The 24711-nt window shown below is 42.6% G+C and overlaps 2 protein-coding genes across 3 annotated transcripts; one reads left to right on the forward strand and one right to left on the reverse strand.

Annotated features, from left to right (window-relative positions):
- Positions 1 to 279: 279 nt before the first annotated feature.
- On the forward strand, positions 280 to 12935 carry idh2 (isocitrate dehydrogenase (NADP(+)) 2). Its single transcript, XM_030054360.1, has 11 exons — positions 280 to 517; positions 6804 to 6895; positions 7662 to 7827; positions 8745 to 8905; positions 9090 to 9233; positions 9912 to 10048; positions 10374 to 10525; positions 10682 to 10794; positions 11024 to 11121; positions 11208 to 11300; positions 12531 to 12935. Exons 1-11 carry the CDS (start codon positions 403 to 405, stop codon positions 12613 to 12615), a joined length of 1356 nt encoding a protein of 451 aa, XP_029910220.1. The 5' UTR covers positions 280 to 402; the 3' UTR covers positions 12616 to 12935.
- Positions 12936 to 13019: 84 nt separating this feature from the next.
- znf710a (zinc finger protein 710a) lies at positions 13020 to 20188 on the reverse strand. Of its 2 annotated transcripts, none has more exons than XM_030054351.1 (5): positions 20144 to 20188; positions 16560 to 18050; positions 15510 to 15701; positions 15245 to 15419; positions 13020 to 14776 (listed from the first exon to the last, which is right to left on the reverse strand). In XM_030054351.1, the coding sequence occupies exons 1-5, from the start codon at positions 20186 to 20188 to the stop codon at positions 14610 to 14612; spliced, it is 2070 nt and encodes a 689-aa protein (XP_029910211.1). In that variant the 3' UTR covers positions 13020 to 14609. The 2 variants fall into 2 exon arrangements, with proteins under 2 accessions (XP_029910211.1, XP_029910210.1); XM_030054350.1 differs by having other exon boundaries at positions 16530 to 18050.
- Positions 20189 to 24711: the final 4523 nt, after the last annotated feature.

Here is a 24711-nt window from a genome sequence, read left to right on the forward strand (position 1 = left end):
GACTGCATCCCCAAATCTCCTAAAGTAGGCTGCCTGAGCATTTTAAATCTGGAGCAAAGCTGCTGTGTAGGTGGCAGTGTGTGGGATGCAGTGGTGGGCTGCAGACTAAATTGTGGACACGGTGATGGTGAATAAGACAAATAAACCGTGTCAATGGCAAAAGTGTGCTATGATGATAATGATGAAAGTGAAAGTGTACTGGCATGACCTCTTTGTTGTCTAGACAGCGGTGAACTGTAAACGCTGTTTCAGTCCCTCCTCTGTCAGTGTGACTCTGACGTAGTGCTGAGCGCGTCCCGCCGGGGAGGTGCTGACTATATTGCAGCAAGCCGCAGACTGTTTCGGCCCCTCTTTGCTCTGAGTTTTGTCGAGTGTCAACCTAAAGTGATAAGGGCCGGAGCCATGGCTGGATACTTGAAGGTCCTCAGCTCTCTGTCGAGGTCTGCGGCTGCTCTTTCCAGAAACCCCGCGGTGCTTGCGCCGGCTGCTACTTGCCAGACTTCGCAACAAAGAAACTGTGAGTTGGCGACAAACCAGGTTATCACCACCATCACCATCACCATCATCATCATCATCATCACCGTTTGCCATATCACCTATCTTAATCCGGGAATAGCGTTTTAAATCGTAGCGCTACGTTGGCGGGCTGGTAGCTTCAGTCAAACTGCCTCAAAAATCATCCAACCTTGGGAGCCGGCGTCGTGCTAACAGCTACGTTGGCTAAGTTTCGTTTGCTAGCCAACTCTGATTTATTTTAATTGCGCCGCTGGTTTCCCAAGCCACAAGCGACGATGCTCATAATACTCGCCGGCTCTTGTAAACGATTATCCGGCAGCTGAACTGCAGGTTGCTCAGATAATCTGGGGGGTTCGAGCGCCAAGATTACGGCAGAGCCAAAAGCCAACCAGGCGAGCCTTTGTCCTCCCCATACAAAGTTTCAGCACAGCGAGAAGCTATTTGTGGTTACAGCCTTTAATGTACTGTTATGGATCCACCTCCATCTTCTCAACTGTGTAATTCACTTGGACCCTTATCACTATATTCTCACGAAATTATACACCAGCGTTGGCTCGAATGAATAGAGAAATCAAGGACAAAATGTCAGGCAAAAAAATTTGGGTCTCAAATGACTGGGACCTCATCGCGTTAAGCGGTGATGTCAGTTTGCAGTTATCTGCAAAGTGCAGATAAGGTCACGTGAAACCGAGATAAAACAATCATGCAGAGGTGTATGAGTAAAAGCATGCATCGAAATTCAAGAATTATCATGTGGTCTTGGTCATCGGTGCACAGTGAAGGCTCTGAGTTGAAAAGTTTTCGCAAGGTCAGCCACAGAAGACGAGGCAGAGCTATAGAGAGCAATGGCTGCCACGAGTGGTCTGCCCTACATAATATTTTCCATCTGGGTTATATAAACTACAGCTTTATACAGCTCATTTATGCACGTAGCTCCACTGCCGGTGCCCTTATATTCCTATGCGGTTTATTTATTGCAGAATGTATCTCAATAATTTTTTTTTTTAGAAAAATCTTCAATTTACAACAGTGCACATGCATGCCTTTGACTGTAGTTTGGAGCCCAGGCGTAGATAAATATCTTACCAGAGAACTTTTGAATATGTAGAGGCCTTGGCCCTGGTGTTACATTTACAACCAAGCTGCATGTGTGCTGCTCACTGTTGCTCTGCCCCCAGCTACCCCACACCAGCACCACTTTATGAAGCAATGGGTCAGTTGAAGGGCACTTTGTTTGGCTGTGTATCATGGAGGACTCTACTCACAACTGTCATTGAATAAACGTGCCATTTGATATTTGTAGTCGGTGACTTTACTTAGTATGTAAACAAATACAGACAAATTTGGTCCTGTTAAAAGGTTACTCATAGTGAGACAAATCATAAGGCAAATACTAATCAGTGCAGGCCTACACTTTTTAAAACATACAGTGCAGTGGCATCACAGCCTTTTGTTTTATACATATATAGCAGCGTTTTGGTGAAAATAATGATTTTCAACACAAGCCTGACTGAGGCCGGCTGAATAATAAACCTTTTTTCTCTTTTACCGCAGTCACAAGTTGCACTTTGCTGTCGTCTTTGCCAGCAGCTTCTGCTGAAAATTACATGCCCTTTAAATTTCACTTTGCTTGTAAAAGTGGTAAACCTGCTGTTCCTGTGCTGTGGGTTTTAGAAAGACAAGGTATATTGGTTCAATTGGCTTCCAAGATAGTAAACTTTATAGTCCTGCCTTACCACAGCTTCTTTTACCATTTGTCAACATTTTGAGGTGATTTAGGGAGTATGGTGTAACAATTCATTAACCAACCCTTTTCCAAAAGGCCTGCAATCAGGCTTGTTTATAATGGCTAATTGCTGAACATGCTGGAGTCCCTCTTCTGTGGACTCTGTGGAAATTACTTTAAGTAATTTTAGAGGATTGAGGGTTTTCTTGCAATGAGGCAGTGCCAAAAGTTATTCTGGTGACCTTTAAGCACCCATGGGTTTAGATTGTCCTTGACTGCTCACCTGTAATGAATATTGCATAGGTAAACTTGAGACCTTTTTAAATTCAGCGTTTTTTTGTTGGGTTTTGTTTTTAGGCATAGACTGAAACTGATTAACTTCTTTTTTTAAATCTACATATTACATGCACTGTTGTGTTTCTTAAGAAAGGCACCTACAATCAAATGACACAGGCTAGGCTATGCAGTGTAGTATGATTGGCTGTGCAGTGGTACATAATTGTATCTAATGATACTGGATTGTATATTTGACTTACTGACATGCATGCAAAAGGTGCTGGTTAACACTTGATGAATGTGAATTATGGGCTGGGGTAGGCCTGCATGACTTTGTTTCATCTGACCCTACAGCATTCAGTTTGTTGATAAACTCAAGTTATATAACTCCCAAAACACACACACACACACACACACACACACACACACACAAGGAGTCTTTTGACAGTTAAAACCCTGTTTTTGTAGAATTAGGTTAGACTGTTTACAAATTCCGCCAAACAGTAGGTCTTAATGGCTTACTGTGATGCATTGCAGAAGACACATAACTTATTCAGTGGCAGATGAAAGAGATATCTGTTTGTTTTATTTGCTAGTTGTAAAACCTGTACTGGTGGTAAAATGCTGCTCAAAATGTTTTTCTGCAGATTTATCAGTTTGTAGTTTATAACTTTATTGCTGGCCCTCATGAAGAAGTTAACCGGGTTGGCACATGTTATCTGTAGTCCACTTTAAGATATAAAATTACGAGAAATGAAACAGTGCCATCAGAAAATCCCACAACAGCAAAGGGTTTTGGAGGTTGTGGTTCTACAGGTTTACTGGTTTTATCTATGTCCTGGTATGAGTGAATCCAGTCTTCACAAAGAATTAGTGTGAACACTGCTAACAATGTGAGTTTGATTTAATCACCATGACATTGTGTTTTCTTGATAGGACCAATGCAATGATGACAGTTACCTTATGGGCAAGGCACATGTGGTTTCCAACAGGCCATTAGGTTAGGGGAAAAAACACATTCTGACATGCTGTTTTCCAGAATCATCATCAGTATGGGGAATATGCATGATTTTAAAAATGATAAGCCAGTGTCGTTGGAGAGTCTTTTTTTTTTTTTTTTTTTTTTGGACTATACCAGGGTATCCGTGGGGTCTTGAAAAATTTGGAAAAATTTGGGAAAATTAAGACCCTTAAAGTATTAAAAAGTCGTATCACGACTTTATAGTCTTAAATTTTGAAAGTATTTTTTCTGAATTAGCTGTCCAAGAGTTTGAGTCCCAAAACATCGTAAAAGTGTGTGAATTTATTCATTTTTATTAAAAAACAAAGATGAACAGGTACATAAAAAACTAGGCTATTGTGGGTGTGTTCGTAAATTGTCTTTGAGAGCGCCAGAGCAAGCGGGTGGGTGGAAATTCAGAAGCACAAAGTATGCTCTGGCGCTCCCAGTGCATATTACGAATGCACCGAAATGTTATATGAATCCATGCGTTCAACTTAACTAGGGCCGAATCGCGGACGGAATCGCGGAATTAGCCAAATAAAAAGGAATCTCTTTTTAACGCGGAATTTGACATACTTTGAATTAAATGCTGTTTTGTGTGGAATATGAACGTATGTCTGGGGAAAATTACACGGAGGGAAGCAAATCTGGGTGGCACAACCCCTCCAGTCGTTTCACCTGCACCTGCACCTGCACCACTAAGAAAAAAAATACAACAACTGCGCCGGCACCGTACAAGTCCAAAAGGCAAAGAAACTTTCCAGGCTACAGCAGTGCACTGACATAGATTGTGTAACAAAGCGAAGAGTTGCCACTCCTCTTTATTTTCACTGGCTAAGAGTGGCACACTGGCTTAGCTTGTCTATTCAGAGAAGCGATATCACTTCGGCTTATTTTTCAATCTATGTTATCACAGGCTTACTACTGCTCATTCACACAGGCATACTACTGCTCATGGTAGTTGAATTGTTAGGTCCCTTTGATAATTAATTTACATTTTTAAAACAAATAATAATTTAGCATCTACTCCTTCAAGATAATTTATTATGTTCTACAGCTCATAAACATACACTAACACTACATACCGAGTGTTTGAGCAACATACGTCCTCTGTGCTACAAAAGATCCGTGGTAAAAAGTACTCCGTTGTTGTGCGGTGAGGTATTAAAAAATATTGAAAGGGTCTTGTAAAAGTCTTAAAAAGATATTAAAATGAACTTCAAGATTCTTGCATATACCCTGTATACACACACAAACACGAGTTTGCTTCCCAATAAAAGGACAGTGACCTATTTATCTACATTTTGCAACCTATTGGCTGTTTGTTATTTCAGACTTCATGGGTTTACTACAATCCAAACTACTGTATATTTGCTGATAGCAGGCAGATGATAATGATGATAATGAGGACATAAGGAGAGAGGAGACAGCACCACAGACTGTGGGACTGACCTGGTCACTACTGGGCACAGATTGAGAGAAAGTATAACATCTCAACTGATAAAATATTGAAAGGAAATAGCGCTGTCTATTAATAATTGTACCTTTACACACAGTCAAACACATGATTATGAATGGCACAAACACACATACACAATGCACAGTCGGTGAGTGAAGTGTGTGTCCCTTGCAGTCGCTGCACCACACAAAGAAGCTCCACAGTCTACATGCGCGCACACACACACACACACACACACACACACACACACACACACACACAGAGAGAGAGAGAGAGAGAGAGAGAGAGAGAGAGAGAGAGAGAGAGTTATAGGCTAAAGCAAGTTTGGACTGACTTTGAGACTGACTTTGACTTCTACACTGCACAGCAAGATTGGCTGCTCCTTCGCTGCATGATTTATGCTTTGAAAGGTGTGCAACAACCCAATGGAACCGGTAGTTAAATTATGTTTCCTATGATAGCAACAGATTTTTTTTTCCTTTTTGACTGGTCATTTTGGCTTGGTTAACCTTAGGGTTTGGAGTAAATTGGGGCGCCCACCACTGTCTTTGTTAGGGGAATCTCTGACAATGATTAACATTGATCTTGTGGTCCTGGAGAGAAATAAATCATTGTCGAAAAGTCACTCAGTTTAACCACGGTAACTTAAATCTTTATGGTTTTTTATATATATACACTCCACATTATCCTGTTGCGTAACATAGTCATGATTATCAAGCCTTAGCACGTGGTTACAACTGTCTTTGCTATAAGGTTATTTTCAGTGTTTCATGGTCACCATGTATCTCTTAGCAGCAGGGTTCATGTGTCTTGTCCAGAACGTGGGAACAGAACAGAGTCTGTTTTGACAGGTGCTACCACGGCTTGCTAGTGCCTGCTAAAAGATTAAATGTCTTCCCAGGCCCACACGGATCCCAGATTTCTATTGAATTAAGTTTCAAAAGTCTTGTATTTGAAGTTTTGTTACAGTCGTATACATATTCCACTGGATTTCTTATGCTAACTTGCATTATTCTGGGAAGTCTCGGGTAGCAGTGGGGGTGCATTGACTTGGCTGGGAACTGAGAGAGTCACTTGATTCTCTGCACCTCCCCCTGTACCTTCTATTCATTGAAATGGTCCTGCTGGCAGGCTTCTCACAATCTGAGCAGGATGAGAGCAGATATGACTGGAGATACAAATCTAGGTTGATCCAAGTGGAAAGCAATTAAGTAAAAAAGACTGCTATTAAAAAGTCATCACTGGCACGAAAGTAAAGCATGCTGAGTTGTCATTAAAGTTAGGAGGCATTTTAGGACAGTCAGCCCAGAGTGGTTTGTTTTTGAGTGTAAAATAATCCATGGTATTGAGAAAGATTTAGTTTTAGGTAGCATTGTTTTTTGTTTTTTTTTTCATGTCTGCTCAGTATAATGTCTTGGAACAAAACCCTTCAAATCTTTAAGGCATGCCTTGAATTGGTATTGTTTATGCAGATGGGATCAATGCCAGTTAAGATAGTTAAGACTAAAGTGTTTCAATAAAAAGTGTTTATGTGATAATTGGGCTGATTACCCTAATATGGAAGAAGTTCTTCTTTACTCAGACACTATCCATGAAATGCGAAGTTAATATAATAATGGTCTCAAGTTAACAACAAAATCAGACCTTTTTTTCACAAATGAATGCAGGATCCCATCATCATGATTTTGTTTGCTCAGCAGCGTTTGACCCAAAAGTAACCGAACAGTTGGTCCAGGGTGGCACAGGATTTTTGCTTCCATTTAAGGGCTGTGTTGTCAATGAAAGCTCATTTATATGATCTCTCCTGTATGTATGATGAACAGATGCCGACAAACGCATCAAAGTGGCCAAGCCGGTGGTGGAGATGGACGGAGATGAAATGACCAGGATCATCTGGGAGTTCATCAAAGAGAAGGTGCAAGTGGCGTCTGTTTGGAGGACTGTGTGTGTGTGTGTGTGTGCGCGTGGGGTGGGGTTTGGGATTCGGGGGGTGAACTCACAAACACCGGTGTGTGCCTGTCTGCCGTTGTGGAGGACTTACCCGCACTGTCTGACTCGTCTATTTTTATATCACCGACTGACACGTGGATAGAGCGGAGGGAGGAGGGGTGTATGCGGAGGAAGACAGGAAGATTATGTATTTATGATGTGGGGGAGGGGTTTGCGAGGTTTCATTCAGTCACTGGCTGGTTGCCTCTGGAGAGAGCAGATGGTGCGTTGGCTTACGAAGGAAACGTGGAGAATCACGGATCAACATCCCTCCCTGTTTTCTGACATTTGCTGATGGGTTTTATTGTTGAATTATTGAGAGAATGTGAACATGCAATATATAAATCATATAACCATGCAAATATTTCGAACTGTGATTGTATTAGTACTTTGCACACTTGCACCATAGGTTTTATAAGCCTATTATTTGAGTTACTGCTGCTAATATTTATTTTTCATACTCATGATTTATACTTGCCCCTGCTTTGATCTGCGTGTCCTTTTTTCGGGGAGTGTCAGTTGTTAGCAGTGTTTTTGTCCCCAGAACACAGGGTGTCCAGTGTCAGGTTTGTTGATTTTTATCTCACAGGAAGCTGAGCTGAACACAGTTTCCTTGAGAACAACAATGTAAAGCTGCTGCTGGTCTAAAGCAAGGATAATAATTCCTATTTCTCTCTATTTTGGTTCTTTAGCTCATCCTGTCCAATGTCGACGTTGAGTTGAAGTATTTTGACTTGGGTCTGCCATACCGTGACCAGACTGATGACCAGGTCACCATTGACTCTGCCCTGGCCACCAAGAAGTACAGCGTGGCTGTTAAATGCGCCACCATCACGCCCGATGAAGCCAGAGTTGAAGGTCTTTAACAAGTCTAGAGCTGTGTCTGCATTGCAAGGAAGCTTCCTGTTTGCTTGACACTGAGTTAACAACATTACTTATTAGGAGTCGTCGATGTCCAAAAGGCTATGTGAGTTTAGACAGCGCAACAAAGAAACTTCACATGTCTAGCGTTGAATGCCACACATCAACGTGTTGACAGTTTGTATAGAAATCAAGCCTTCTTTACAGCTAGCTGGCTAAATGTGCTGTAAGTAGCTCTGACATCATCAGTAAAAGTGACCCCAGTGGTTTTCCGGAAACTATTAACTGAACTAAAATGAATCGACGTGATTACATATTATCAGTTTTCACATATGTTGGAAATGTCAGATGTGTGTTATTTTTCACACAGCATTTCTATTAGTGATTGAAGTGGGGACACCTGGCCAACTGTTAATTTATTCCCGTTATTTCCCATTCCACCTAAGGAACCAGCGTATACTCACTTCACAATGATAATAAGGTACATTAACAGAGAGCGTACTATGTATCCTGCCTGAATGAGATTTGCTATTATGAAACCCACAGGGCTTCTGGGCATGGGAACCCCACATGGTTATTTATGGCTAGGGTCATGGTTGGGTGAGTGCTGTCCAGCTTGTCATATTCAAGCTGTTTTAGTGAATAGACAACAGGCCCAACAAATCTTCTGACCAATCACAGCACTTATGGGTGTATCTTGCCCAGAACTGCAGTGGAATTCATAATAGCATGAATGAGACGCTCTTAACCACCTTAAAACTCTACACCCTAGTCTGAAATTGCACCTAAACAGGAAGCTTCCTTGTGTTTGAGATAGAGGCTGGGATAACCTAGTTTCCTGAAGATTTTCTGTTTTTCTATAAATGTCTTGTGACATTTACTGCATTCTGAGTTATTTTTGTATTTATTTTTAGAGTTTAGCCTGAAGAAGATGTGGAAGAGCCCCAATGGTACCATCAGGAACATCCTGGGTGGCACAGTCTTCCGTGAGCCAATCATCTGCAAGAACATTCCCAGGCTTGTTCCAGGTTGGACGCAGCCCATCACCATTGGCAGACACGCCTTTGGTGACCAGGTCAGCATCATTTTAGACTCTATCAAGTGCTCGCCATGTAATTTACTTCATCTCACAATAACATGTTTTTTTTCTTCTTCTCGAGTGCAAAGTTACACTTTGTTGTGAACAAGTCCAGGAAGTTCACGATGGCTATCGGATTTTTTCTGTTCAAGTTACAACAGTTTCCTTGTTTCTTCTACAGTACAGAGCAACAGACTTTGTTGTCAACCAGCCGGGCAAATTCAAGATAATCTTCTCACCTTCTGATGGTAGTGCCGGCAAGGAATGGGAAGTCTATGATTTCCCTGCTGGCGGCTGTGGAATGGGCATGTACAACACTGATGAGGTGAGTTCATCTAAAGTATTAGTTTTAAAGTCTCTAGTATTCCTGAAAAATCTGCCTCCATAAATAACAACTTGCTTTAGTTTTGCTGTTATTCTTAAAATAGATCTGACAACAAAATGTACTTACTATAAGTCACTTTGGACAAAAGTGTCTGCTAAATGTCCAAACTCCAGCCCCCACCATTATTATTATCAGATTTCACCTTTTTCTGACCTAAATAAACCACAAAATGAATATTTAACAAATCGAAAGTATTGTAATTTTGTGTTAACATTTCCACAAATCACATAGTGGAAACCCACTGTAGCAACTGCAGCATATAAATTGTTACTTGTAATTCTGTAAAATCATGTAACTCTCTCACAGATAAAAGAACAACCTGATAGGTAGATCTGTTAAATTTGACACATGGTATTTCACATTATTGACCCTGTGACTATCTTCCTTTCAGTCTACTTGTTTGCCTATGTCAGCATGAGTTTGTTTGATTTTACAACATCAGAGGTCATGCGATATGACTTTCAACTTGTCGAGGGGAAATAGAGCCGTGAAGTGGAGGTGTATGCAAGAGATCTAATCAGGCAAACACACAGAAGGTTGTTAACCCCAGTGGCATTGATATTACCTCTAGCAGTCATGGGTTTTTGGCTTTTTTTTTTTTTTTTTTTGCCCCAACAGTCTATTACAGGCTTTGCACACAGCTGCTTCCAGTATGCTATTGGCAAGAAGTGGCCCCTGTACATGAGCACAAAGAACACAATTCTCAAAGCCTATGATGGTAGATTCAAAGACATCTTCCAGGATATCTTTGAAAAGTGAGTGTCTTCTGTTTTCATCTTTGTTCAGTTGGTCTTTTGGCTTATTTATGCACAAATAGACTGAATTCCTGTAAGACTGCTATTTTTCAGCGAGAACATAGTACAAAATGTGTTAATTGATACACATTTTTATTAATCTTTTACCACAAAGTGTATTATTTTTTATTTTAAAAAGTATCATTGGAAATTTAGTGGTTTCTTTGATTAAGGTATTATTTAATGTGGGTGAAAAGCAGCTTTATTTGTGTAGTCATTGTTGTGCAGTCAGTGTTCATTAAGTCTTTTTTTTTTTCCTGGCTTGCATTTGCAAATTTCTTGACAGGAACTACAAGCCTGAGTTTGACAAACTGAAGATCTGGTATGAGCACAGACTTATTGATGATATGGTTGCCCAAGTCCTGAAGTCCTCTGGCGCCTTTGTGTGGGCCTGCAAGAACTATGATGGAGATGTGCAGTCTGACATCCTGGCACAGGGTAAGATTTTTGGGAACTGACACTGCAGTTTCTTGGAAATGACATTACGAAATACTGAAAGTTCTGAAGAAAATTGTCTGTCAGTTTTTGAGCAGAGAGGAGACTGTGTTAAGGTGGATTTTTGAAGAGGAATCTGCATTTTGTTGTCCGTTTCAGGTTTTGGCTCTCTGGGCCTGATGACCTCAGTTCTTGTGTGCCCTGATGGCAAGACTATCGAAGCTGAGGCTGCCCACGGCACAGTGACCAGGCACTATCGCGAGCACCAGAAGGTTACTAGCCATTTAGTCTGTATGAGGCCTATGGCTTTATGACAGGAAAACATTTTAGCTTGGCAATGAAATATTGAGCATGTGTGAGCAATATCATATTTGTTATTGCACACGGACTGCATCATCTGTGTAGTTACACTGCCATCATGTGGTGAAAATAGGAATATAACAAATATTCTTCAGCAGTAACTGAGCAGATTGATTTTATCCTTCCTTTCTGCACCTGCAGGGTCGGCCAACAAGCACCAACCCCATTGCCAGCATTTTCGCCTGGACCAGAGGCCTGGAGCACCGTGGCAAACTTGATGGCAATCCTGACCTTATCAAGTAAGAGGGACTTAAGATTGTGTATTGAGCATACTTAGATCAGAATGAAATGTGCCGTCTTTCTAAATGATTTTGTGCATTTGCAGATTCTCCCAGACTCTGGAGAAGGTATGTGTGGAGACTGTTGAGAGTGGAGTCATGACCAAGGACCTTGCAGGTTGCATCCATGGCTTGGCCAAGTAAGCTCCTTAATATTTGTATTAATTGTGTCTCAGCATCTTTATGTGTAAATATTTTCGCTATTAAAATTCTTTTGTTCACATCACTCTTACAACTCCATCTTAGTAAGGATTGCAGCATACACTCACTGTCCACATTATTCGATACACCTTGCTACCAGGAGGGCCCTGTTTTACCTCTACAATAGATTGAATTCTTCAAGGCATTGATTCCACAGGGATCTGGAAATATTCCACGGGGATTTTGGTCGATACTGACTTGGTAGCATCACAAATGCTGCAGAGTTTTTGGCAGCATACCCATGCTGCAAACCACTCCTTCTCATCCCAAAGATGCTCTACTGGGTTGAGATCTAGCAACTGCAGTGCGCTGGAGTAAACCTGATGTTCCCAAAACCATATTTAGACAATATGTGCTTTGTGACATGGCATATTATCCTCCAGAAAGTGGTGCATCCCCTCAATACAGGGTGGTCATGAAGGGATTCATAAGCAGGAATAGCAAAAATTAAGAATGCTGTGGTATTCAGACAATGCTCAGTTGGTAGTAAGAGGCTTGATACTGTATGTGCTGGGAATATTCGTTGCATCAAGCCATGCCATTAAGACAAGGCAGGATGGATTGATGCTCTTTACTCCCAAATTCTCATTTTGCATGTATCTAATATGCACACTGTAGCTTCACCCTGTTCTTAACTAACACGAGTGGAAGCTGGCATGGTCTTCTGCTGCTGTAGCCCATCTATGTCAAGAGTTTTGAACCCTTCTTCTCCTCATAGTGTGCCAATCTGTGGTTGACATACTTGTGGCCCGCCTGTTAGTTTAAACAAGTCTAGCCTTTCTCCCCTGACCACTCTCATCAATGAGGCACTCACAGTACCACAAAGTCGATTTTTTTAAACCATCATTCTCTGTAAATTGAAGTAGTGGCACGAAAATCCCCGGAGGACGACAATTTCTCAGATGTTTAAACAGGTGTGTCTAGCTCCAGCAGTCATTTCCTTTTCAAAGTGGGTGAAAGAAAACACCTTGCTCATCCTAAAATATTCATAATAATTATAAGTAATATTGATAATAGCAATGACAACAATAAGAATAACAATAATGATGATAGTAATAATGATTACAGTAATAATGTGGACGCTGAGTCTATCATTTGTGTTTCATGGGATCCATTTGAAATCCATAACTGAGTTTTGTGATTTGCCCTGCCCTGTCTTGTCTTCTCAGCTGCAAACTGAACGAGCACTACGTCAATACCACGGACTTCCTCGACGCCATAAAGAAAAATTTGGATAAAGCCCTTGGCAAGTGAACAACTTGAAAGAGTACAAATGGCGTTGTCATTATTCTGTTTTTTGTACCTCATTTTTAACTTAAAAGGTCAAGAAAACCACATACATTTCATCTGAAGGAAAACGTACTGCGTAGATTATTATGTAGTGTACTGTTAGGTTGCTCTGCAGATGAGAGCTGTTCTTCATCCAATGCCTCCTTCACTATCCTGTCTCATTATTTCCAGGGTTTTATTTTTGTAATGTGAAGTACTGTACTCAAATACTGTATAATGCCTTGAGGAAGACTGAAGCCTGTGTCAAATATAATTGCCAATAAATCCCTCTTGTTTGACCCACCGATGATGTTCTGCTTCGAATTGGAACAAAGAAAGGTCAAATGTTTTAAAGGTAAATAAATTTATTATTTTACAGTATTGTCTGGTACACAACATTATACATACATTTCTATCCACATTATCTCCACACTAATGTCTAACAATACAGAAAGCCATTTAAGTTGAACATTTTGTAGTTCCCCTTTATTTCATCACTAAAACTGATGGAATGAACACAGAAGCTCAAAAAATCACAAAAAGTAGCATTTTATTTTAAATGCACTATATCAACATTGAGAATTGATACCTTGTTTGCAGGTTATATGTTTGAAAAGCTAAGCACTGGGAAACTGAATATATTGAGCATTTCCCAAATCATTTTCCACGAGGTCCATGGCCCTGTCACATGTTGGGAGGTTGTCGTTCATCACTTTAGACCAGTGTACAGCATGATGGATGGCATGCTCTTGCAGACACACAGGGGCACTTAATATTTCTGTCCAAGTTTTTGGGACAATTCTTGTTGAAATTCATCCATGAAAACCAGAACTGCAATAAGAATGCAGGGTTTGCATCGCTTTTGAAAAATGTTGCAGTCTGTCCCATGAAGGCCTGGATGGGGAAATAGTGAAGTTTCTTAAAGAGAACAGTACCACAGATTGCTCTCTGATAATCTTTTGAAGAAATCTACAGATGACTGGGAACGGGAACCTAAACGTAATTGAGGTTTGCCATTGGGCCCCCACAAAATCCAATGTCCCAGCTCAATACAACTGTAAAGGGAAAGAGACTGTGGCTGCCCTCAGCTGCAAGATTTGTAAAAAATTAGATCCAATTCTTTGGTGAGGGGGGGTCTGCTATTAAAAGGGTATTTTGATTTTCTTTTTATTAGCGTCTTAAACATTCCACAGCAACAATTACATTCATAGACTAGGATCAATGCAGGATGATGCTTGTTAATACAGGAACCTAAAACCAGACTGGTCACACACAGTGGCCCTCAGTGCAATGCACTGATCACAGTACCAGCCAGCATACTGGATGACTGATACATTCTGTACAGTAAAATACAATACAACTTAGATTGCAAATCCTGTCAAAGTAATTTTACAGACTTCAATTTTAACTTATCACAGTATAAATCAAAGTGAGGAAATTCATTAACCTCTGCAACTTGATAAGCTTTGGCAAGTGAAATTAATATTAAGACTTGTTCACCCTACACATCAGTGTACCCCAACAGACTCACTTGAAAGAGACTGGGATTGTCTGGATGAGTAAGTGCATTGTAACATTACCATATGCTTTTATGCTTGTTTTAGCTTAAAAAAAAAAACAATGTGCTTTACAATTTAGGCTCAGAGGATAGTCCTATTGTTAATCAACTGACAATCTAATCTTTTTCTCAGCTAAAAATAAATCCTTTTACTTCAGACAGTCCACGTGTTCCAAATACTACATTGTTTCAGTAGATTTGCAGTATTTTAGCACTGAAAAGTATGGAATTAAGTAGGCAGTATACATTTCCAACTATTAGAGCATGAGGAGAGATTCCAGTGCATATGAATGTGCAGATTTTGTTGGGTTACCTCATGCCTGTGAAGGACAACCCAAGTGTTATGCTTTTAACAGAAAAAAAAACATAATCCCATTTTATTAGTTAACACTTCTACCCAATTTGGGGTCATTTTAATAATTCATGCAGTGTTATAGCGCCCTGTGCCCTTCCCATAGCTGCTATAGTACTCGATTTCAGATATTTTAGCAATATCAGGGGTGTTGTTGTTCGCTCGGTTTTCTCTCTCGCTGAATTCAAAGCTCTCCTCCTCATAGTCCTCCTGGCTCTCTATGTCTTGGGGGGCTTCTGAGGAAGGAAGCAAGTAAAGTGACATAAATGAGTCCACCCTGTCCTCAGTAACACACACACACACACACACACACACACACACACACAGTCCTTCCTAACGACACATGGCCTAATAGAGGGCAGTCAGTAGATTGCCCCTCCTCTCCTGCCTCCATATCATTCTCCACTGATAGAGACAGGCATGTCTAATCCAGGCACTGCTATATTTACTAAACACACAGGGAGGGAGTGACAGAGAAACATCAAAACACTTGGCCACTAGATTACAGTACATGCCGAGTCAAAGTGCATTAGGGACAGACTGAGTGACAATAATGCAACATGAAGCCCACCAAGCCGTCCAGTAAAGAAATTAGCCATGCACAAACTATCAGCAAATACAGATGTCATTGATGCATTTAATCAGTTTGAGGGTAACTAAGTTGAAGATGGTGTAATTAAGGACAGCTGATCGAAGTTACTCACCTTGTCCTTCCAGCGATGCATCCAGGATGCCGTGTTTGACCTTCATGTGTCGGCTGAGGTTGCCCTTCAGGTTGAACTTGCTGGTGCAGTAAGGACACTTGAAGGGCTTGCTGCCAGCATGGAGATGCATGTGACCGAGGAGGTTGTACATTCTGTTAAACGACTTGCCACATACCTGGAGACAAGAGCAGAACAGTCAGTTCACCCTGCTCCATTACAATGGGGACCCGCCTGACATCTTGTGAAGTCCGTTCGCTCCGCTCACCTTGCATTTGAAAGGCTTGACCGGCAGGTGGACAATCATGTGGGTTTTGAGGGTCTGTTTCTGGACAAAGGTCTTGAAGCAGACATGGCACTGGAAGGGCCTCACACTGGCATGGATCAACATGTGTCTCTTCAGGTTGGCAGACAGAGTGAACTCTCTGGCACAAACATCACACTTGAATTCTTTCATACCCTGAGGAAACAAAAGTGTTTGGGCCATTTAATTAATTTGGCTGAATATATGGTTTAGAGTAAAATAAACAATGACTCATAGGGAGAAACACACAAGGAAAGCATAAAGGAAACAGCTACATGTCATGGGGTTCTAATGGAATGGGGGATTCACTGCTGTGCCAAACACAACAATACATAGAAGAAAGAAAGTGTAAGCATTTGCATACTGGCTTTTGATCTAGCTCATATAGGTTACATTAGCCCCACCAAGTGTTGAGACATGGAGTAGATAAGTCTTAACAATGAGGAGAATAAACTTTTACTATTTATTGAACATTTATTCAAACATTTAACAAAAGCCAGTGTCATGAAAAGAAAGAGGGTTATTCTATAGAATATCACACAGACTGTATAATTAAATGGAGAAAAAGACTGCAATGATTCATTTGACATAAAGGGGAGTAGCTCAACGAACAACACGGCACAAAACACTTGCAAGTGGGGGGTTGAGCCACACACAAAGAATCAAGGCCTTTGAAGGCTATGTTTACAAAGCAACTGGTTTGGGAAAAAAAAGACTGTGAGACAAGTGTGCAATATAACCCTCAGTTTTTCTATGAGGTCTCACTCATTGGGCTCACATTCTATAACTAATCACTAGACGCCAAACAGAGTTCTTATGCTTCTTGTTAACAGTGATTGTTTTTTTTTTTTTTTAAATCAAATGTTTACTGCTCTTTAAACAGTATTGTGATTGCATGAGCCCAACCTACTTTAAAATGGGTTTTGGTTTTGAACACATAAAGTGGTACAAAAGACAATCAGGCACATTAATGGGTTTCAGTACCTTAAGTGCGAGGGCGTGCGCTGCCAGTACCTTGTGAGTGAGGGCGTGCTGTCGGAGGTGGTGGATCTGGACAAACTCCATGCCACACTCGGGGCAGACGTAGGGCCGCACATTCTGGTGCTTCATTAGGTGGTTCTGCAGCTGGCTGCGATAAGCAAAAGACTTGTGGCACTCTGTGCACTGGTAGGTGGTGGGGCCCTGGTGGCTGGTCAGGTGACGCTTGAGGTGCGCATAGGTTGGGAACTCCATGCCACACTGGGAGCAGACATGGCACTGACCGTTCTCGTGCTTGTTCTCGTGGGTCCGCAGCTCGCTAGGGTAGGCAAAGCCACGTCCGCAGAAGCGACAGCTGTAGGGCTTGACGTCTGAGTGCTGCAGCATGTGCCTCTTCAGGTGGCTGGTCTGGGTGAAAGCCTTTTCACACACGGTGCACTTGTGGGGCCGGGTGCCCTGGTGGGTGAGCAGGTGGGTCTGGAGGTGGCTGGGTTGCTTGAAGAGCTTACCACAGTGTAGGCATTCATGGGGCTTAATGCCATTATGGCCCAGGATATGAGTGACAAGGTTATATTTGGAGGTGTAGGATTTCTCACACATGCGGCACTTCCAGCGCTTCAGGCCCTCCCCCACATCCACGCAGTAGGACTCATCAATCTGGACGTTGATGTCCAGCCGGTCGATCTGCATGCGCCTGGCAAGGCCCTCTGGGTCTGACCACAGCATGGCCTGGCTACTCTCTTCGTACTCCCCAGGCATGGCCATATCAGCAGATTCATAGGCCACCTCGCTGGACTCATAGTAGCGGTTCATCAGGGGGCTTCCAGTGTCTCCACTAGTCTTGAGGTTTAATGCTTCCTCCTCCTCTTCTTCCACGACCAGCTCTTCTTCTTTTCCCTCTCTTTCCCTACCTGCACTTTCTTCCTGTTCTTGTTCTGGCTGTCCATCTGTCTGCTGGTTGGATGTATCTCTAACACACACAGGACAGCTCCCGCAAGCCTGCTCCTCTTTCAGTGAGCCATGTTGGATGGCTGGATCCTCTGGCTTGCCTGGGCTATGCCTGCCATTCATGTGAATGCAGGAAGGAGGTGTGTCAGACTCAAGACATTCACCTTTAACCTGTGCATGTGGACTCGATATTTTGTGTGGGCGATCTTCCAGTGCTCCATCACTTCTGGGCCTCTTGGTTCTCCCACGGGGCCCGGGCCGCCTCCTTTCGCTGCAGTGTGGTTGGGCCTCCGGTTCCCCTGCAGGATCAGCCAGGTAGTCCCCGTTGGCCCCTATCAGCTGGTCAGCGTACTCATACTCCATGGCCTCGGGTGGAGGTGGGGGACACTCCCTGGGCTCTCCCATGTAAAAGCCATTGGGAGCAATGGTGGCACCAAAGATTTCATTCTGGGAGATGAGACCCAGAACAGCAGCCTGAGCCAGAGACAGCACCACCACAGGCTCTGTCTGTGTGCCCACATCCACTTGGCCCTCAGTCATCTTCGGGAAAGTCCGCACCAGGCGGCCACTCTCCTCCTCCTGCAGAAAAACACATAAAACATGTAACACACATTAGAAAAAATTAGAACCAGAATCATTTTTTTGCCAGGTAGTTTAAGAGCATACAAGGAATTTGTCATAGTAAAACTGTATAGGAAACCATAATATACGTGTGATTATTTTTGTCATCATTCTGTTATTACAAAACCTGTGTTGCACAATCTTTCTTCTTGTAACCTCATTTCCTCATTGAAACCTCATGATATTAGTACTATTATTATTAATAACTTGTGTTCTTGTGATACTAAATTAATCATATAAGATAGTTATTGGGGCTCAGCATTACTAAACAGATATCAAAAGTTGTACAACCTTCTTTCCAAAAGTCTCCGGGAGAGTCTTAGGATAGTGTTTTTCACGGTTACTCTGAAAGCCTCGCTCTGACTACGCCTTGTTTCTTTGCTCTGAATCCAGAGGACATTAGATTGAGGAGATAAAGCAGATCTGTGTTAGCACCCCGCTTCCTTCCTTGACAGGCTTTAGAATAATAAAGAATACAACAAGGGATGCAGGTCCAACCAGGAAGTAGACTTCCGTGGACTGTCCTCAGCACTTCCTGAGGGGTCCCGGGGCAGCCTGGCTGACCACGGTTGGCTCATCACTGGAGCTATCTGTCCCATTCATGAGGAGCAAAGCCTCTCAGTTCAACACACAGAGACTCTCACCGTTGCCTACTTCATAATGCCTGCCACACTGGGCTTCCTTAACAAGATGATATATGCTGGCAGGCAGTCTCATATCCATAACAGACATTCGATTGAGCTTCGAGCTCATTCTGTATTCCAGACCTAAGCGCGAGACTCGCTCACATAATTGTATGAATCGGGATAAAGTGTTTCAGACCCACATGCACATGTTTACCCTAGCCTGTCTGAAAAAAGCTCAGCAGTGAAACTATGGAGAGGAAGTCATGGTACATTCAAACTGCTCCTCTCTGGTAAACGAGAGGTCAGTATTGTACCCCGGTGTACCCAGGTTTTGCCTTAGCACAAATCTGACTGGTGGGAAAATGTATGAAGAAGCTCTGACCCCTTGCCTCTTTACACACTACACACTAGTCTTTACTCTGTACCATACATTACCAGCAAGAGCTGCTCCCTTTCCTGATACAATACTGAGAGAGGAGAAAGAGTGGATGGAGAGAGGGGAAAAGGAAGAGGAGATAAAGCAGGAAAAAAGGTGTGTGTGTGTGTGTGTGTGTGTGTGTGTGTGTGTGTATTGGGAGAGGGGAGTAGACCTGGATGCCCTGATAACCACGTCATTTATAATTACTGCTTTTAAAGTAGTCAGACAGAGACAGACTGTGTGTTTGTGAGAAAGAAATGGAGAGAGACTGGGTGTGTATTTGAAAGTGTGTGTGTGTGTGTGTGTTTGTGTGTGTGTGTGTGTGTGTGAGTGAGAGAAAGAGAGGGAGGGAGGTATAGAGAGAAGGAGAAAGAGCTGTGGGCGGGGGAGGAGTGGAGGGAGGGAGAGGGAGAGAGAAATGAGATGGAGGGGCTGAAAGATAAAGAAAGAGGGGAGCGGGAGGGGAGGGAGGGGAAGGGAGAGATTGAGTGAGCATGTGAGAGAAGGGAAGAGAGAAAGGAAAAGGAGAGGGAGGGGTGTGCGGGGGGAGCTGGAGAGACAGAAAGACAGAGTGAGTGAGTGAGAGAGAAAGAGGGAAAGGAGGGAGGGGAGCTGGAGAAGGGAGAGAAGAGAAAAAGCACAGCAAAATGAAAGGCTGACAAAATGAAAGAGAAAAAGACAAATGACAAGGAGAAAGAGAGGAAGGATAGTAATTGCAAGAGTCCATACTTTCACATTTAAAGTTGCAAGTGAAAGACACCTAAGGACAAAACCCAAACAATTAGAATAATAATAGAAGATGTGTGGCGGAGATGGAGAGAAAAAGAATAGTTAGTCTACTCTTATCTGTGAAAAGATGTTCCCACTGCGGTGCTCATATGAAAAAGTAATCTCGCTTCCCCTCACACAGACAGGCAGAGTGTAAATACCTCACTAACAACACGTAAAAAACTGCCCCCCTATTGCCAATAGTGAAAACATTCTCCATCTTTAGGTTACAAACTCACCACATTGTTCCTGGAGTGATGTTTTAGGTGTTTCAGGGATCTCATCCTTCAGGAGAAATGAGTGGAGTAAAAAAATCCACCTCCTATTTATATCTGTGGGAGAGTGGGGCGGTCCCACGGCTCATCCTCCTCCTACTGTTGCTGTTATCAGAACTGACTGTGCCTGCCCCCCACCCCCACCCCACTCCACCACACACACACACACACACACACACACACACATGCACGCACACACACACACACACACACATGCACGCACGCACTCACAGACACACACACACACACACACACACACACACACACAGTATCACCCCATTTCTTTCTCTTCCTCCCACCCTCTCCCTCCCATCTCACTTCTCTTTCTCTCTCCTCTTTTCTCTTAGAAAACACACACACACACATACACACACACACACACACACACACACACACACACACACACACACACACACACACACGCATACACATCTTATCTCCCTTTCTCACTACATACAATTCAGCATGACCCTTCAACACACATTTCTCTTTAAGGCACATAGAGACACAAGCTCTATCTTTTCTTGATCACACTCATACTTTGCATTTCCTTTTACAAGCATGTGCTCAAACGCACAAACAATTATAAAATCTACTCAGTAGTTCCTCAGTGTGTGCACGCAGAAAAAAAAAAAAATGTGTATGCATACACACACAAAAACATGAACACACATATATGCAGGCACACATATAGGCAGGCACACACTCTTCTCTGACACATACACGCACAAACACACAGAGACTATGGGTGGAGGTGTGTCTGTCAGAGGCAAACAGTCAGACAGATAATGTCTGAGATATGCTAAAATTTTTAACTTTCCAGAGACCGTGTAGTTTGCTGCCATTATTTCTAGATTCAAACTAATTAACAATTGAGACAGCCTGAAGTATACTGTCTGAGAAATTCAGAAGAAAAAAAAAATTGAGTGACAAAAGAAAAGAGAAGGAGAAAGAAAGGAGAGAAAAGCAGTTAGGAGAGAGGGAGGGAGGGAGGGAGACAGACGTGGGGGAGAAAGAATAAGGAAGAAAGAAGCGGAGGGAGGGGGAGCGAAGCAGAGTAGAGGAAGGGGGGGTGAGAGAGACAGAAAGAAAAAGGGAGAGAGGAAAGAGAGCTGGGGTGGGGGAGGGAAGAAGAGAATGCAGCAAAAAGGAGGAAGAAGGGAAAGGAGAGACGGGGGAGGGAGGGCCGAGGCATAAGAAAGGATGTGGTAAAAGAAAGAGAAAGAAAGAATAAAAGAAAAAGAAAAAAGAAAGGAGAGGAGGGAGGGGGAGCGCTGGAGAGGGGGTGGGGATGGGAAGAGAGATAGAGGGAGGGTTGAAAGAAAACGCAGTGAAAGAGAAGAGGGGGGAGGGAGGGCTAGAGGAAAGAAGGAGAGAGAAAAAGAGAGAAGAAAAAAAGGGGGATGGTGGAGTGTGAAAATAAAAAAGAAGAGTCCATCAGCAAGAGAAAGGGGGGGGTGGAGGTGGTGGTGGAGGAGAGGGGGGGCGCAGAATGAAGGAGAGGAGGGGGGGTGAGAGCAAAGGGAATGGAGAGAGGAAAGGAGATAGAGAGAGAGAGAGAGAGAGAGAGAGAGAGAGAGAGTAAGGAAAAGGAAAAACAGCAAGGGAAGACATTAACTATTGAACTTCCAGATTTCTTTCAGGCTGTGTTGAGAAACAGTGCGGCACAGTACCTGCGGGCTAAGTACAGGTTGTGTGCTTAGGTAGTCTGTAGTGGAGCTGATCTTGATAATGAGACAGGTATGCTATTATAACCAAGCTTACCTTGCCTTTAACTAGTAAACACACGCAGTATCTCTGGGAAAAGTGCTGCTGTCACAACAGTGTACGTATGTGCATATGCAACAGCCCTGTATGGACACATGCCAATTGTGACTGCAAGGCTGGAGACTGTGCATAAACATTTCCCACTAAATAACAGGAAAGGGCAAACCTTGAAAACCTTGATCAATCATCAGCGGCTGGGAGTGCTGTGAGAATGAGAAAGATAGAGAGAGGGAGCGGATGGGGAGGGAGAGATAGGGAATGAGAGTGAGCGCGAGGGAGGGGGAGAGAGAGAGATTGAGTGAGGGTGTGAGTGAGGGGGAGAGATAGCAGGAAGTCGAGGGAGAGAATGGGAGAGAAAATAGAAGGAGAGCAGGGGAAGAAACAAAGAGATAAGAGGCTGAAAGACAAAGAAACCACATGGAAGAAACAACAAGGGACACGTACATAAAACAACACAGAACTAGCCTATGGGGAAAATGAAAAAGACACAGACAACAAAAGTTTGGGGAAGGAATACACTGGCTCTTTTCCAGGCCCGAATCTTCATAACAGCAAAACCTGCTCACTTGTCCATTTACTTAGGCTACATTTGGATGTTTAATGCTACAGTAAACTAATAGCAGAAAAAAGGATACAATACAGTGAATAATTAAAGAATAATTTCATTCGCCTCTGTCCACAGGTTTCTATATGCATATGCGAGAGAGCGGGAAGTGAGCCATTGCCCTGCTCTCAACAGCGCACTAACCCTCAACTGGGATTTCAAATGTGTTTGTGTGTGTGTATGTGTATGTGCGTGTGTGTGTGTGTGTGTGTGTGTGTGTGTGTGTGCATGCATCTGATGTCTGAGATCAGGGACAAGCACACACACCACTGACACCAGCACACTTTCAGTTCCCCCCTGAAACAATACACTTCTGACATGGGTGTCCATGTGACTTAGGCATATTTCTACAACAACTTGTCCCTTTATGTTTCCAAACCGGCTGGTTCTGTGCTCTTTATCTATAAGAGGAGTGCCATGCAGTGCGGTGTCACATCCTCTCTGTGATATAGGTCAAAGTTATAACTTTTTTTTTTTTTTCCATTGAGAGCAAGAGGAAGAGAGCCAGGGAGAGGGAGAGACAGAAAGACAGAGAAAAGAAAAAAAAAAAAGAGAGAGAGAGAGAGAGAGAGAGAGAGAGAGAAGAGAGGTTCAGATATCGGCGGTCTCTTTTACCCCTGGGAGAGGCTCGATGAATCACAAAACTGTAGAGCACTCATTGATGACAACTCCCAGGTTTTTCTGTTAAAAACAAATGTGCGTACACATACATCCTGACAAATGTAAATGGCAGTTTACCAAAGAAATACAGTCTTCTATAGCCCTTAGCTTAGTCCCTATACATATATCCCTCTTCTCTTGCTATAGGTTGGGGAGCTTACATAGTCAGTATTGTTTCTTCATCTAGCCCAGTGACAGACTGGATACAGTCAGAGTTTGCTGTGACTGTGGGTGACGTGCTCGGTGACGGTTATAATTCAACATCCTTTCACTCTGCCTGTCAGGCAAACTGGAAGCGGTGTAGGGATACGTATAGGGTTGTTAGGATAGCCACAAAATTCAGGTGAGAATTCTCTTTTCATGTTTTCAAGACCCGTTTCTCTGCTCCCCGGGGAGAGAAATTAGTTTGCTCTATGTTTTGAACTTTACGTTATTGGACTGATGTTGATATTTTAGCTGGCCATCTGTCTCAGACCTGTGTCTGAGGAAGGAAGCCCACACACCTTCTGTTCTTTCCACTGCTGGATCAACCTCACCTCTGCATGGTATTCTGATATAATAGTAAGTCTCAAGCATGATTAGCTGCCATAATTAAGTGTTCACCAAAAACAAAACCAAAAAAAAGAAAAAAAGAAAAAAAAAAAGAAAAAACAAACAAATAAACAAACAAACAAACAAACAAAACAGCAGGCTTTTTCATAAGCACAGAACAGACAACCGCACAGCTTGAATCTGAGCAACGCAGATGGAATATAGCAAAAACTGTATAAAAGCGGCCACACCCTATCTGCGAGCCTCCAGCTACTACTGATAAGGTCAGTGAAATAAGAGAGTGGACAGACACACGGACAGGTGAACACAAACCTGGAAAAAAAAATACATCCTCCTTTATCATTTTTGCTTCACTCGCTAACATGCAATGCAGGAGAGGACAGAAACTTTAAATGTTAGATGTATACATGATCTGCACTCTGAGGGCAGAGTAAGGTGGACTACAGGACAATCACTCGCCAGTCCAGCTAAAAAACAAACAAACAACAACAACAGTCCAACAACAACAACAACATCAAAAACAAGAATATACAGGATATTCTGCATTACTGATTCAACACCAGTGTTTACCATATTCACCTATTTTCTTGTCTTTTTTTTATATTTAAAACAAATTGAGTCTTTCATTCACCCAACAAATCAGTCTCAGAGAAACAGTGAGACAGGATGCAGAGATGGCCAGAGCCAAAAGCCTAAATAAAAGATTACTCTCCCCATTCTGTAGTGGGGTACTAAATGGAAAGACAGAATATTAGCAATGAAATAGCTCTGCTTGGAGACAACACTGGAGAAAGGAGTGTGGGGAGAGCTTGAAAAAAAAAATACTGAATATAAAGGAGAAAAGACAGAGTTGAGGGAGGAGAGGAGAAGAGCATTCAGCAAGGAGGATATAAAAGGAACAGAGAGGGGGGCGAGGGAGTGAGACAGAGCTATGGAAGGAAAGAGAGAA

The sequence above is a fragment of the Myripristis murdjan genome, chromosome 6, assembly GCF_902150065.1.
Source record: "Myripristis murdjan chromosome 6, fMyrMur1.1, whole genome shotgun sequence".
Classification (NCBI taxonomy): Eukaryota; Metazoa; Chordata; class Actinopteri; order Holocentriformes; family Holocentridae; genus Myripristis; species Myripristis murdjan.